The sequence below is a fragment of the Eleutherodactylus coqui genome, chromosome 7 (assembly GCF_035609145.1).
Source record: "Eleutherodactylus coqui strain aEleCoq1 chromosome 7, aEleCoq1.hap1, whole genome shotgun sequence".
Taxonomy (NCBI): domain Eukaryota; kingdom Metazoa; phylum Chordata; class Amphibia; order Anura; family Eleutherodactylidae; genus Eleutherodactylus; species Eleutherodactylus coqui.
In genome coordinates, this window is record NC_089843.1 from 155,689,205 (window position 1) to 155,705,283 (window position 16,079).

General features: G+C 44.4%; 1 protein-coding gene across 17 annotated transcripts in view; it reads left to right on the forward strand.

Annotated features, from left to right (window-relative positions):
* Positions 1–16,079, forward strand: part of ANK2 (ankyrin 2) — a 491,615-nt gene that overhangs the window by 307,328 nt on the left and 168,208 nt on the right. For all 17 annotated transcript variants that reach the window (XM_066573863.1, XM_066573861.1, XM_066573871.1 and 14 more), the window contains exons 3-4: positions 1,617–1,715; positions 2,017–2,115. In XM_066573863.1, coding sequence (XP_066429960.1) covers positions 1,617–1,715; positions 2,017–2,115 — 198 coding nt within the window. The remainder of the gene's footprint in view (positions 1–1,616; positions 1,716–2,016; positions 2,116–16,079) is intronic.

Genomic DNA, 16,079 nt, shown 5'->3' on the forward strand with positions numbered 1-16,079 from the left:
CCGTTATAATATATTTATTAATGACCTTGTATAAGGATTTTACAGTAAAATGGCAGTATTTGCAAATGATACAAAACTATTTGAAGTAATTAATACAGAAGAGGACTCAAGGAGATTGCAAGAGGATCTGGATAAGTTGGGGGTTTGGGCAGAAAAGGGGCAAATTTACCGCTGATAAATGTAAGGTTAAACACTTGGACAGGGAAATACATGTCACCATTACATACTAAATGGGAAACCACTGGGAACACTGACATGGAAAAGGACTTAGTTAACTGTAAGCTTAACTGGAGCAATCAGTGTCAGGCAGCTGCTGCCAAGGCAAATAATTTCATAGGGAGTCTCAAAAGAGGTCATGGGGGACATGGCAAGAACATTGCTTTTCCTCTTTACAAGTCACCCGTTAGACCTCACATGGAATGTTGCGGACGGTTTGGGGCACCAGTACTCAAGCAGGACATATCAGAGCTTGAGCGGGTAACGGGCAACTAAAGTAATAAACAAAATGGGCGGACTACAATACCCAGAGAAGTTATCAAAATTGGGGTTAATTAGTTTAGAAAAAATACAGCTGAAGAGCGACATAATAACTATGTATAAATATACCAGGGGACAATACAGAGATCTCTGTCATCATCAATTATACCCAGGACTGTGACTGTAACAAGGGGGCGCCCTCTACGTCTAGAGGAAAGAAGGTTTCTACACCAACATAGAAGGGGGTTCTTTACTGTAAGAGCAGTGAGACTATAGAACTCTCTGCCTGATGATGTGATGATGGCGAACTGCATTAAAGAGTTTGAGGGGCCTGGACGTCTTTCTTGAGCGTTACAATATCACATGTTATTGTCACCGATTAATTCAGAAGGGTCGGTGATCGAAGGAATATTCTGATTGCCAGATTAGAGTCAAGAAGGAATTTTCTTTCCTTTAAATGGGGAAAATTGGCTTCTACCCCATTGTTTGTTGGGTTTTTTTGTTTCCTTCCTCTGGATCAACTTTGTGGGGTAGGCTGAACTGGATGGACATGTTTTTTTTCGGCCTAACATACTATATCTTTGTGTGTCCTGTGCCCAAATTCTGCCTGTGTGAAAGTAACCTAAGCTTTACTATAGAAAACCACTTGTGTGGCACCAGATGTAAGGCTCTACACTAGCACTTTTTACTTTTTTCTCAATTTAAATTACATTATTTGGGAAAAATCTACATGTTCTGCATAATAAAATCACTCTAGTGCGCACTCACTGTCCACCTCACTTTTGAACATTTAGAAAAGCACCCAAGAAAACCGCCACTATTTTGCGACGTTCTGAAACTTCCAATGAAATTGCACATTATGTTGAATGTACAGTAGAAAAAAATTAACAATGTCAAGTACACAAAAGTGTTGGAAATGTACAATAGCAAATCGCTTTACCCGGTCTGATGTGACCTATTCTCCTTTCTGTTCATGCACATGTGATATGTCTACGTGATTCTAATGTACCAGATCATGTAACCTTTTAGTCTGTATTGTACAGTGATTTTGAGATTTTTCTCCAAAAGTCTGCACCACATACTTCCAGAAAACTTTCTTCTCTTTTGCATAGTCATGAGGTTCATATTTTTTGTTACAGAATGGACTCAATGCTTTACACCTCGCTGCCAAAGAGGGTCATCTCTATCTTGTGCAAGAACTGCTGGAAAGAGGCTCTTCGGTGGACTCTGCCACCAAGGTACTGTTTACGCACTGTTGACATGTGTATTTACTGGCATTTCATCCTGTAAAGGATAGAGCTAGCTTGCAAGTTGTTTCTTACAAGAATCTTGTGGTTACCACTACCCATGGGAGACACTATAAACCCTTTGGAGCCCTCGCTCAACTGTGTGCATGGAGCCCAAGTCTGATGACTATGAGAAAAGGGAATTCAGCGTCAGGTTGAATCCGAAGGGCTAGATGTAGTATATACTGACAGTGAGAGCAAAGTAAAAGGCAGCTATACTGTAATAATAATGACGCTAGGATTTGTTTTTCAGAAAGGGAACACAGCGTTGCACATCGCATCACTCGCTGGGCAGGTAGAAGTTGTCAAGACTCTAGTCAAGCAAGGAGCCAATATTAATGCCCAATCTCAGGTATGCTTAAGTTTATGACTCTGCTATAATGTATTAGTATGTATGGTAATAATTTAGAAATCATGGATATGACTCATTTCTGTAGCGAAAGTATGCCCCAAGGGCATTGGCCAACGATGTTCTGTAGAAGACATTACCTTTCTTGTGCTTATTAAATAGCAGCACAATATTTGTTCCTGCTTTTAATAGCTCGCCCCATGGGTGTAGCTATCAGGAATGTAGCCCATCGCTTACAGGAGAATAAGAACCTGTACTGACCTGTGGCATAGTGATCCACAGCCATCTTCATGTACGCATTGAATTTCTCTATACTTTGTGTTTATCATTATGAGTGGATACCTCTTGTAGGTGATCCATTCCAACATGGCAAATTGCAGGATTTCAATCAGGAGGAGTGTTGGCATCCAGGCTGCTGTACTTGAACATTTGGCTGGCTTGGAGGCTCGGAAAGGTCTTGGATCTTAAAGGGGTTGTCCAATCCCATTAATTAATTTTTTTACAAACTGCTTACAATGGTCTAAAATAAAAAAAGGAGTAATACTCACCTTACTTATCGCCTGCAACTGCGGACACAACACATCCCCCGTCCTCCACTGGTCTCTTGCCACCCAGCTCCATCAATGATGTGCTGAAGTCAATAACTGGCCCCAGAGATGATTCAGTGGTTTGAAATGTCACCACTATAGCCAATGATTAGCTGCAGTGGTCAGCCAATTGGAGCCTGGTAAACAGAGACCAGCAGGGTATCAAGGTAGCGACAGAAACCATGATGCAAGTGTGAACAAAGCATAATACGATGATGCACAAGGGTATCAAAAAGGCTCAAATTTGTGTAATTCATAAGCAGAAATAGCACAATATCCTAATAAGTAGAGTTCTTCTTCAGATGAATGCAAAAGTCCTTTGGACCAGAGCCATGCATTAAAAGGATAGGCAATTGAGTTCAACGGAAATGCAATAATTGTCAAATAAAATCAAGCACCGAGAAGGAGTTGGCAGAATAGAATGAAGCTTTCTTTGTGTGAAAATAACATTGATATAAGTAAGCGATTACAATATCGGAGCAAAAGAATAATTTATTGTTGAAAACTGACCCCCTGAATGGAGGCTCTAGTACCCTGTTGTACCGCCTCTAGCTTGGATGTTAGATGTGATACGGACAGGCATGAGGCTCTAGTACCCTGTTGTACCGCCTCTAGCTTAGATACAAGATGTGATCTGAAAGGGCATGGAGGCATACAGACCCCATATGGTATGCTGCAGAATATCAGTCCACATTTGCTATAAGTGAGCCTCAAGATTTTCCAAACTCATTGGATGTCAAAGTTGGGGTCCTATGCACGTTCTATTGGCGATAAATCTGGCGACCGGGCGTGTTGCAATGTTGTGGAGACATTCCTGTGACCGCCTTGTGTGTGCGGCCGAGCATTATCCTGCTGGAAAATGCCTCTTGAAAGCCGCCATGAGAGGAACACATGTGGCTGCAGGATGTCCTGAACATATCGCTAAGCTGTCCTTGTCCCCTATCCCACTACTAGGGGTAACTGACCGTCACATCAGTAGTGTGGTCCACAGCAAAGGCAGGATTGCGACTCTCACCCCCTAGGTCTTCAGATACAAAGACGGCCATGTCGGTGCCCAAACTAAACCTGAATTTATCACTGAAGACAACCCAGTTTGTGCTTGTCAGATGATCAGCCGATCTTCTCCATTGGTGGTTTGTCGAGAGCGTCCTATGCCCAATTGCCTTGTGTGTGTGCCATCACATATCCACAGGTCCCAAACCCTCTGGTCAGAAGAGGATCAGGTGAAGGGCAATTTGTTGATATGACTATCCAGCTTCTCACATTCCAATAATGCCCCTCTCTCAAACTCTGTTAACTGGGTGAAATCTCTACCTTGTGTTGTAAAGGGGTCTAGTGGTCAACAAGCTCTACACAAGCGGAAAAAGAGGTCCATTACAAAAGTAGCCTCAGAGAGGCTTTTTATAGGCCAAGAGTAGAACTTCTTTTAGGGCATCAGGTGCCAAGACCGTTGATCTAATCACACCACAACTCTAATCATTTGTAAAATGCCTTAAAGTCCTTTTAAACGGGATGACTGTCAGGCGAACAATGCCTGACACTGGTCCCTGTGTTTCCTCGCTCCTGTGATGCCTGACACTGGTCCCTGTGTTTCCTTGCTCCTGTGATGCCTGACACTGGTCCCTGTGTTTCCTTGCTCCTGTGATGCCTGACACTGGTCCCTGTGTTTCCTCATTCCTGTGATGCCTGACACTGGTCCCTGTGTTTCCTCATTCCTGTGATGCCTGACACTGTTCCCTGTTTTTCCCCGCTCCTGTGATGCCTGACACTGGTCCCTGTGTTTCCTTGCTCCTGTGATGCCTGACACTGGTCCCTGTGTTTCCTCATTCCTGTGATGCCTGACACTGGTCCCTGTGTTTCCTCATTCCTGTGATGCCTGACACTGTTCCCTGTTTTTCCCCGCTCCTGTGATGCCTGACACTGGTCCCTGTGTTTACCCGCTCCTGTGATGCCTGACACTGGTCCCTGTGTTTCCTTGCTCCTGTGATGACTGACACTGGTCCCTGTGTTTCCTTGCTCCTGTGATGACTGACACTGGTCCCTGTGTTTCCTTGCTCCTGTGATGCCTGACACTGGTCCCTGTGTTTCCTTGCTCCTGTGATGCCTGACACTGGTCCCTGTGTTTCCTTGCTCCTGTGATGCCTGACACTGGTCCCTGTGTTTCCTCGCTCCTGTGATGCCTGACACTGGTCCCTGTGTTTCCTCGCTCCTGTGATGCCTGACACTCTTCCCTGTGTTTCCTCGCTCCTGTGATGCCTGACACTGGTCCCTGTGTTTCCTTGCTCCTGTGATGACTGACACTGGTCCCTGTGTTTCCTCGCTCCTGTGATGCCTGACACTGGTCCCTGTGTTTCCTTGCTCCTGTGATGCCTGACACTCTTCCCTGTGTTTCCTCGCTCCTGTGATGCCTGACACTGGTCCCTGTGTTTCCTCGCTCCTGTGATGCCTGACACTCTTCCCTGTGTTTCCTCGCTCCTGCGTTCCCGCACGGGAACTAGCATAGCTGTCTTGCTCACAGAACAGCCAGAAGTATAACGGGGCATTGCAGGAGATTTCTCTCCTCTCACTCCACCGCCCCTCTCCATTGAGATGACACAGCAGCTGTTCACTACTGAATGGCTGCTGTTGAAACAGAACGATGAGCTCATCGCTGATCTCTTATGCTGCATCAGCGATGAGCTCATCATGCAGTTTAAACAGCGGCCGTTCAGTAGTGAACGGCCGCTACGTTATCTCAGTGGAGAGGGGTGGAGGAGTGAGAGGAAAGAAATCTCCTGCACTGCCCCGTCCCGCTGCTGGACGCTCTGTGACCTAGCCAGCTCTGCTAGCTCCCGTGCAGGAGCATGGGGGCGAGGAACACAGGGTTGAGTGTCAAGCATCATTTGCCTGACTTTCGTCCTGTGTAGATGGACCTTTAGATGTAACTGCATGCCAAGTTTTGCAGCAAAATGACAACTTCTTCCAGGTTCCTTTTTTCCCTTTACAATAGTATAGGTAAATAAGGTTGGTATGTGAGGCTTTGGGTAAACTGAACACGTTTTGCTAAGCTTGCCCACAGATTTGAAAACATTACACTGAATGACTTTTTTTGCAAGTGGTTCCTTTTATGAATGTCTGGAAGTAGAGTATGGTAGCTCTCATTCTGGTGACAGGTTAGTAAGAGACAGGATTTGCCTTCAGCACAAAGTGTGTATTCCTCGCTCCTCGGTGAGCACATAGCAGATGGCATGCTTACTCCGTAGAAAGGTGTATACCTTACATTCACCCTGCAGTAAGAGAGAAGACATTTAGCAGGTTTTCAGTTGGTCTTCTAATCTCCATAAATGCATGTTTGCTATAATATCACTGATGTTCATTCATACACCGCTGACATTTTCCTGCAGCATAAGATTCTTTTCAAACAATTAACATGACTACATTGGTAAATAGGGTGTGTTTAGGAAGTCAAGTGTTCATATAGCAGAGAATGTTTCTTGTTATTACATGCCGATGGCGTATAAGTCATATAAAGAGTTTCCGTACCTGTTGTAATCGCTGCCAAATCTGAAGCAAATGGCAAAAAAAAAAAATCCTACTTGTAGTATACCGCTGTTAAATTGTTTGATGATGTTCTGTATTACTTGGGATCTGCAACGACTGTGGCGTCCCAAATAGCTGACAGACTATTCAAGGCTCAGTCGCACAGGCTCCGATCCGCCCGTGTTTCTGGACGATAAGACCGCTGCACTGCAGGTGCGGACGACTCTCCGCACCGGCCGGAAAAAAGGACACATGACCGTCAATGGAGCTGGTCATGCAGAGAGTCGTCCGTACGAGGTGCGGCTGTCTTATTGGCCAGAAACACCGGTGGATCGGCACCCGTGTGACTGAGCCCTCACACTGTGTTTGGGCACTACAGTCGACATGATTGTTTTGAAGAGTGCCACCAAACTCCCCAGACCTATGGAACTGTATTAAGGTACCTTGTAAATGGGACAACTATTGGATGAATAATCATTCAAAAGAGCGAATTCAGTTGATAGTCGTTCAGTGTAAACATGGCCACCAAAAAGAAAATAAGCAGTAAGTTGCTTGTCGTTTCAACTTACCAAAAAAAAAAAAGTCAATGTTTGATCAAAAGTCGTCTGGTGTAAAGTCACAGTCCGCCTTATTTCAATGAATTTGCCCGGAGATCCCCTCTATGAACAATTTCTCGGCAAAGAACTAATAAACAATTATCACTCTTTGTAAAAGTGAATGAACCACTGCTGTTCATACACTTCAGTGACTTTTCTTAGCGACTTTCTGAACGATAGTTGTCCTGTGTAAGGGTTCCTTTATTCCCATTGTAATAAAAAAGAACATATACCGTAACCGCTTAATGCCCCCGCTAGTTTTGGTCTTACTGACACAGCCCAATTTTTTAAATCTGGCATGTCCCTTTATGTGGGAATAACTTTTTAGTGTTTAATACTTATACAAGTGATTCCAGGATTGTTTTTGTGTGGATCATAATAATGATCTTTACTTACATAGCTCTGTAGTGCTGTTATTCCATAGCACTTAACAAAGCAGAGGGCCCGTATACAAACAAAAGCAGATATTACATACAGTATTATATTAATAAGTACATTGAACAATAGGGATGATACAAAAGGTGCCAGTACTTGTCCTGTACAATGGTGTGTGTATGTATATATATATATATATATATATATATATATATATATATATATATGGTGGTATACATACATACAGCTGTATGAGTCGGTCATCAGACAGTAGTCATATATGTACAGCTATAAAGTACATTAGAATGACGCTATGATGAGGTTCTGATGGAGAGTATAGAAATGGGATAGATAGGGAAGAGTTAGGACCCTTTTACAAGGCCGACAAATTTGCAGAGGCAGAGTCCTGACGCTGCCAATGTAGAGCCATCATTAAAGGAAGACATGACGACATTCGAGGTGCAAAATTTGAAAGTATTTATTCTTCCAAGGACATAACAGCAGCAACGTTTTGACCAAGAGGTCTTTGTCACACATCCAGATACACCCCGTTTCCCTGAAAATAAGCCCTACCCTGGATTTTCAGGGAGCCTTTAAATATAAGCCTTACCCCAAAAATAAGTCCTAGCTGCACTACATTAAAAAAAGGAATACATTACCTAGCAGGTACGATCCAGGTCTCCCGCTGCTCTCTGGAGCCCCAACGCACTCCTTGCAGTCATCAGCCGCCCACAGAAGATCACTTGCTGGTTACAGGATTCATAAATCCCACCTCCAGGAAGTGATGGCTCTGATTGGTTCTCAAGTGCTGCTTAGCTGATCGATGCAGCGCTCATTGAGATGAACTAATGCGATAGCTGCGATTGGTTCATTGAGCGCTGCATTGATTGGCTGAGCAGCGGTCAAAAAACCAATCACAGCCATCGCATTGTGGAGGCAACATTTATGAAATAGCCAACCAATTGGCCTATTAGGCTTATGTAATAGCTGACCTGGAGGCCATAGGTAGGCCTCTAAGTGCCATAATAACCCTCCAGCTCCCAGCGGTCACATAATGGGCTGCAGAGTCGTCTCTCTCTCTCGTTAAACCACTTCAGTGCTGCGATCGTTGTTGACCGTGACATCTAAGCTGTTAAAGGGCCAGGATCTGAGATATCTCATTGCACAGGGATCCGCAATGATCTTGATATACATGTACAGCAGAATGCCATCTCTTTTTACTCATGACATACGTAAGAAAAAAGGACACACTTTGGGGATATTTCTGGCCAATTACACAGTATGGGCAAGTTAGGCAGATAGACTGGGGGAAATTTACTAGGACTGGCATTTCACCGGTCTTCAGCCGGTGCACGATGTGCCCAGTGTATGAATAGACGCACGCTAGGAGCTGGAATGGCAGTGATGAAATCAGGATAGCCCTTGGCACTGTTATAGTAACATGAGCAGCAGGGAATCATTGGAGGCTGAAAAAAACCTGCGTTGCTGCTTCCAGCTGAATACTGCTGATCCATCAGAAAGATCAACTCAGTACATGCAGAGGCAGAGTCCTGACGCTGTCGGTGTGGAGCCATCACAGAAGGAAGACGTGACGGCATTCAAGGTGCAGAATGTAAAAGCCTTTATTCTTCCGAGGACATAACAGCAGCAAAGTTTCGACCAAGAGGTCTTTGACGCACATGCAGATACATAAGTGTCTATATATATATATATATATATATATATATATATATATATATATATATATATATATATATATACACACACACACCATAGTAACTCAAGTTAACATCAGTCATATAGGCCCCTCCCGGGAAATAGAACCAATACACTTACATCATCTCAGATCAGTCTTCATCACCGCGTGCAAATACATGAAGGCGCCATCCATATCATTCATATCAAGGCAATTTAACTGTGCGGCTGTAGGAACATAATCACCAAATCCCGCGAGACAACATTAATAAGACGCCGTATATACACTTCAAGTCGTCACATAGTATATAAAGAATTGCGAAGATTATATTTGTCCAAGTGAAACATTGTGCCCACAGTGAAAGATGGAAGCATTTACACGCAACGACAAACCAGTCCAACCAGAATCTTGTCAGATCTCTTTAAAAATGGGTCCATTCATATCCAGTTTAGATTTTTCTTTAAGGATTATTTGCTATCCTGTTAGTTACACGTAGCATGATTGGGATGCCGTTAGTTGCTACAGTCTGGAGAACAGAGACACAATAAAGGTTTTATTCTAAGGCAGGGACTTCCACTACTTATCATGTCAGGTGCAGCTCAAGGACCGGAGCCGGGTACTGGATGATGTCATCCATGCATTATTATGTCACTTGACATCAGAACATATAAGATGGTTTTGCATAAATGATTTTCATCTCTGTAAATACGTGGCTACAGTTTTGGTTTCGCAGGGAGTGTAGTTGCCAATAATGGATTAGGATAATTGGTAAATGCTAACAGCTTTAGGTCTGTTGAAGTCATTGATGTCTGAAATTTCACGGCTAAGAGCATTTTCTATTTTTTGGAAGAAGCATGCACTTTTTATTTATGTTAAAGTGAACCTTTATGGGGGCGCGCAGATATGTCCCTGGTTCATGCTGCCAGTGAACCTGGGACAGATCTGCGCACCCCAATATATGTGGTGGGTTGAAACACTGCAGCATTTCATAGAATCATAGACTGGTGGAGTTGGAAGGGACCTTCAGGGTCATCGGGTCTAACCCCCTGCTCAATGCAGGATCACTAAATCATCCCAGACAGATCATTTCTAAATAAACACAATTTAAAGTTTGATCTGGAATGACGCTCTTGAGGCCGAGGCGGGCTGTGCCGGGATCTCCCCGCCCAAAACATGTTGACTGACAGCTTTCTGTATGGGGAGAGAGCTGTCAGCCGTCATGCTGTAGGGACAGCCCGCCTGGAGAGCTCCAGTCAGACTTCAGATTGTATTTATTCTGAAATGCTACAGTGTTTCAGAATAGCACTTGCATGGAGGCTCTGGGTATATCTGTCCTGGATTCATGCTACCAGCGGTCCTGGCTTCATGGACTTGGTTACAGGTTTCCTTTAAGGAGGTATTCCAAAGACTGACCAAAATTTTCAAAATTTCCACTTACTGCCATTATTGTAAATATCCATCTAAATCATAAACTGAACTCCAGTGCCTTTTCTTGCCAACCTGCACCACCGCTGCTTTCCAGTCAGCTTCAGACTTCCACATTATTTAATATGGCTAAACAAAGAATAGGGTAGCTCATAGAGATATGGTAAAAAATAAAGTGGCAGCTATACAGCAAGACACCTTCCCAATTTGTCACATCTGCTAATAGTAATGTTGGGGTAAAATTTTAGCTCTAAATTCCAACTGCAAGATGCTCAAAACTGATACATATTATGAGAAATGGCGCTTATGCACAAGATTTCCATTTACACAAGTTACAGCATTAATATTAACTATTTGCTTTTGCAAAACAACCACTATATTTTAAGACATTAAAGGGGTTGTCCCGCGCCGAAACGGGTTTTTTTTTTTTTCAATAGCCCCCCCGTTCGGCACGAGACAAACCCGATGCAGGGGTTAAAAAAGAAAACCGGATAGTGCTTACCTGAATCCCCGCGCTCCGGTGACTTCTTACTTACCTGGTGAAGATGGCCGCCGGGATCTTCACCCTCGGTGGACCGCAGGTCTTCTGTGCGGTCCATTGCCGATTCCAGCCTCCTGATTGGCTGGAATCGGCACGTGACGGGGCGGAGCTACGAGGAGCCGCTCTCCGGCACGAGCGGCCCCATTCAGAAAAGAAGAAGACCGGACTGCACAAGCGCGTCTAATCCGGCGATTAGACGCTGAAAATTAAACGGCACCATGGAGACGAGGAGGCTAGCAACAGAACAGGTAAGTGAATAACTTCTGTATGGCTCATAATTAATGCACAATGTACATTACAAAGTGCATTAATATGGCCATACAGAAGTGTATACCCCCACTTGCTTTCGCGGGACAACCCCTTTAAGTATTGATATCGGCATTTGTCCTGATAATCCACACATCTGTGCTGCTCCTACAATAATACCTCCAAATATATGGAAATAGTCAGAATTACAACATAAATACTTGTCAGTCAGCGCTTAAGGACTGGACTGCAGACTTCTGTAATCTGTGATGGAACAGCCTTGTGATTTGCTTCCACAACTTGAAGCAACACTTGTCTGTCTTCTTCGTCTTTGAGTGCAACCTTGTCATAGACATAAGAACCTGAGACTCTGCCCCAAATAAAGGTTTGGTAAAGGGAAAAACATTAGAGGGTGTCTTACTTTGTGGTTGAAAGTTACGTTTTTTGGGCCACCCTAATGTACAAACTGTGTCATCATTGGAGAATTGCCCTGAGCATGCCCAACCAGGAAACCAGCAGAGCAGGCTGGTCATAACCACTGGATGCCATTGGAGAACTGCGCTGGGAGGGGAGACCCCAGGTAAAGCCATATCTCTGCAGCCTTGTAAAACAAGTTATAACGTTATATGGCAATATTACATGTTATCACCTAATGAAGCAGATGACTTTCACTTTGAATCCCCTGGAATACCCCTTCCTGTTTGACACTGCCAATTCTCAAGCACCAGATCAAGAACTGATATAGCTGTGCCCTCTGACTTTCCTCCTAATTCTAGATATCTTTGTGTTTTCCCTGCCTCTAGGAAATAAATGTCTTTTCATTTCCTTGGCCAGTTTGATTTGGACATGTTAGCAATATCTTCTTTTAGTCTTCTAAAAATAAATTAAAGAACGCATGTAGTTGACATCATATGCAGAAGTGAATGCAGAACGTGGCAGCAGGAGGCCAATCTTCACATGAGATGCTTGACGTGCTATTCTCTTCTAGCTGTGGAGACGCAGGGATCCTTGCATGCTACCTCCGTGGGAGATCGCCTTACTCCATTGTCCTGTTATCATCTGCAGAACAATCAAACTGAGCTGAAAATCGAGCATTCTTTTCACCTAAATTGCTCTTGACATTATGTAAGCCACTAAAGCATGCACTGGCAGGGCTTCCTACATATTTAGTTTGCAGCATGAGCTGGATTAAAATGATTGTCATTGCTGGATTTACAGTTTAAAATAGACATGATCACAACCACCAGTTATTTAGCAGTGGGGAATTCTTCATAATGTGATGGATAACCTAGCCACAGGGGATTTGCATTGGATTACTATGGAGCACAGCCAGTAATGTTCTATAGATTATCAGAGGACATCGTCCAATCTTCAGTCAATGGGGTCACAGAGAAAAATGTGAACCTGGATGATCTATACTTTAATTTGGAGAATTGTATAGGAGCGTATGCATTGGAATAAATCACGCCTACTTACAGCTATATCAGAGGGTAAATGACACTAGATGGATAGAGAGAGAGCTGTGGGATAGAGAGAGAGCTGTGGGATAGAGAGAGAGCTGTGGGATAGAGAGAGAGCTGTGGGATAGAGAGAGCTGTGGGATTGAGAGAGAGAGCTGTGGGATTGAGAGAGAGCGCTGTGGGATTGAGAGAGCTGTGGGATTGAGAGAGAGAGAGCTGTGGGATTGAGACAGAGAGAGCTGTGGGATAGAGAGAGAGAGCTGTGGGACAGAGAGAGCTGTGGGATAGAGAGAGAGCTACAGGATAGAGAGAGAGCTACAGGATAGAGAGAGCTACAGTTTGATGATATATGATGATACAGATTTATTATATTGATAGAAAGAGGCCTATGTATAGGTGCAGTGGTAGAAGTTGTACACAGATATCTGAGGTGGCCCATAAGCCTCTCTGACACATAGAAAGACACCAGTATTATAAGCTTTATAGTTTCTGAATGTCTTTGGGATCATTATTTTTCACTTTTTTTGAAATTTTGAGTTGACAGTCCTTTATGCAATAGGGTTTAATTAAAATGTTGCAGCATTTGTCTTCTGCAGTTTCTGCATATCACTGTATATAGAGACTGCAGTCTAAGGCCTTAGTCAGACGGGCGTTTTTTCGCGTGATTTGCGGATCGCATGACGGATGCGCATCCGCAAATCGCGTGACCGCTGCGCGCAAGTCGCCCGCAAATCGCCCGAAAATCTGCTCCTAGCCGCGTTTCATTAGAAACGGGCCGGAGCTGTCCAGCGCATCGCATTCAATGGAGACGGCAATAGAGCCAGCTCCATTAAAAGCAATGCGCTGCGGGCGAGCCCGGGATGAATTGTCGGGAAGGGCTTAAATATATAAGCCCTTCCCTGCAATTCATCCTAAAATGTGTAAAAATAAAAAATATATATATACTCACCTTCTCCCGGCAGCCGGAGCTCCGCGTGGCCGTCCTGCAGTGGGTGTGAAGGGGGTGAGTCAGACCTGCCCCCTGATTGGCTCAGCGCTGAGCCAATCAGAGGCATGTCTCACTCACACCCATTCATGAATTCATGAATGGATGTGAGTCAGACCTGCCCCTGATTGGCTCAGCGCTGAGAGGCAGCAGTCACTCACCCATTCATGAATTCATGAATGGGTGTGTGAGTGAAACCTGCCTCTGATTGGTCAGGGCTGTGACCAATCAGAGGCAGATCATTCAGCAGGCGGGGATTTTAAAGCCCCGCCGGCTGAATAGTGCCGAGAAGCAGTTCAGGAGAACTGGCAGCGGCCGCGGCTGGACTCCGGCTGCAGCGGAAAGGTGAGTATACAATTTTTTTTTTATTTTAACACATTTTAGGATGAATTGCAGGGAAGGGCTTATATATTTAAGCCCTTCCCGACAATTCACCCCGCGCACGCCGGCAGCCCATTGCTTTCAATGGAGCCGGCTGTATTGCCGGCTCTATTGAATTCAATGGGCAAACATCGTTCTTCTCTGTCACAGCTGTTACAGCTGTGGCAGAGAAGAATGATTTGTCTTCTATATGTTCTCAATGGGGTCGGCGCTGCTGCCGCCGGCCCCATTGAGCGCATATAGAGAAGAGAACAGGAATCGCAGATCGCACATAGGTGCGATCTGCGATTTCTGTTCTATAATTTATCGGACGAGCGCATAAAAAGCGCTCATGTGTCCAATACCATTGCAAAGCAATGGTTTTATAAAATCGCCGGACGCATGCGCATGCGCAAATCGCTGCTAAAAACGCCCGTCTGACTAAGGCCTAAGTCTTAATAGGGATCTGTCAGGGAGCTGGACTAGCGGCTTGTTTTCCCTCTTTTTTGTTGTCCTAAATTAGCTTATAAGAACATGTAGGAGAGAATAAATACGGGCTGAATACTTATCTGTCAGTCCAGCTTCACTGACATCTCCTGTTGAGACTAAGGGACCTTTTACATAGCACAACTATCATTCAGTTTATTGCTGGATCATACGAAATAAACAACTGCTCATTACAAACACTGCCAGCGACTGAACCATGAATGATAATTCGTTCGCTTATCATTTGTCATTCGGTTTATGCAGGCATAAACCTCAAATGAGGCATAAAACAGGCAGTCGATTCATTTATGAACCCCAGAAAAAAACAGGATGCGAAACGCGTGTTGGGGGAGAGGGAAACTCCTGAAAAAGAGGATATTTGAATCAATTAAATGGAACTGTCAGCGGTTTCAACCATACTAAGCTGACTACAGGGGCAGACTACTGAGTTATAGATCTTTCCAAAAAGTTTATTTTTCCATTTCAAAGTATACCTAGAGGACACGTCTTTTAAGCTTTCCCGCACCGTATGCTAATGCCAAGTGGGTTGGCCTGGACTGCCTCTTCTGACCCGTGGCTTTAACATATACCTGCTCACCTCAACTACTGTGTTAATGGCATTTACGAAACTCTTTGAAATTTTACGCATGTGCCGGAAGCTTGCAGATGGATGAGGTGCGCAGGTTTATGCTAACACCTACAGCCAGAAGAGACAGTCTGGTCCTGCCCACCGGATAGGACCGCGGGCATTAGCATGTGGCACGGGAAAATTTTAAAGACAATTTCTGCAGGTATGCTCTAAATGGAAAAATCACCAACTCCTTTTTGGAAAGCGCTGTAACTGTGTAGTCCGCCCCTGTAGGCCATGTAATAGGGTGAAACTGCTGGCAGGTTCCATTTAAAAACCAACAACCTGTTTGACCCTAAACAGAGCGGTTTTACTGAGGGCAGGTCATGTCAAACAAATCATATTGATCTCTTTGACTGTATCACAACAGTGGTGGATGAGGGTGGCGCTGCGGGTATCACCTATCTGGATTTCAGTAAAGCCTTTTATGCCGTGTCACATAAAGAGCTTAAAGAGAAGTTGTTAAAAATTGAACTTAATCCTTTGATAGTTCGGGGGATTTACAATTGGATAAAAGATAGAGATGAGTGTTTTTTTTTAATGGAGTGTATTACGGACAGGGGCGAGTTACCAGTGGTGACCACAAGGGGCTGTTCTGGGTCCTGTTCCTTTTAGTATGTTGGTAAGTGACATAGGAGAAGCTTTAAATAGGTAAGTTTTGTTTACTGATGACCCAAAAGTGTGCAATTGAGTTGATACTTCCGGTGGAGAATGTGGAAAATGATTTAACTCTACTGGATAAATTGTCAAAACGATGAAAACTAAAGTTCAGTATTTTTAAATGTACAATGATGCGCTTAAAGAAAAGGAATCCTTGGACCGCGTGTCACACTGGGTCTTCTGTCATAGGCCTCATGCCCGCGGCCGGGTCGGATTCCGCCTGCGAAATCTCGTAGCGGAATGAGGTCCGGCGCCCCCCAGAGACCCTCATACTCACCTGTCTGGATCTGCTGTGAGTGTCCCGTCCGGCACGCATGCGCAGTGCAGCACATGACGCGCTGGGCTGTGACGTAGATTCCCGCAATACTTCCGCAGTGCTCAGTATCGCAGGACGGACGGCTTC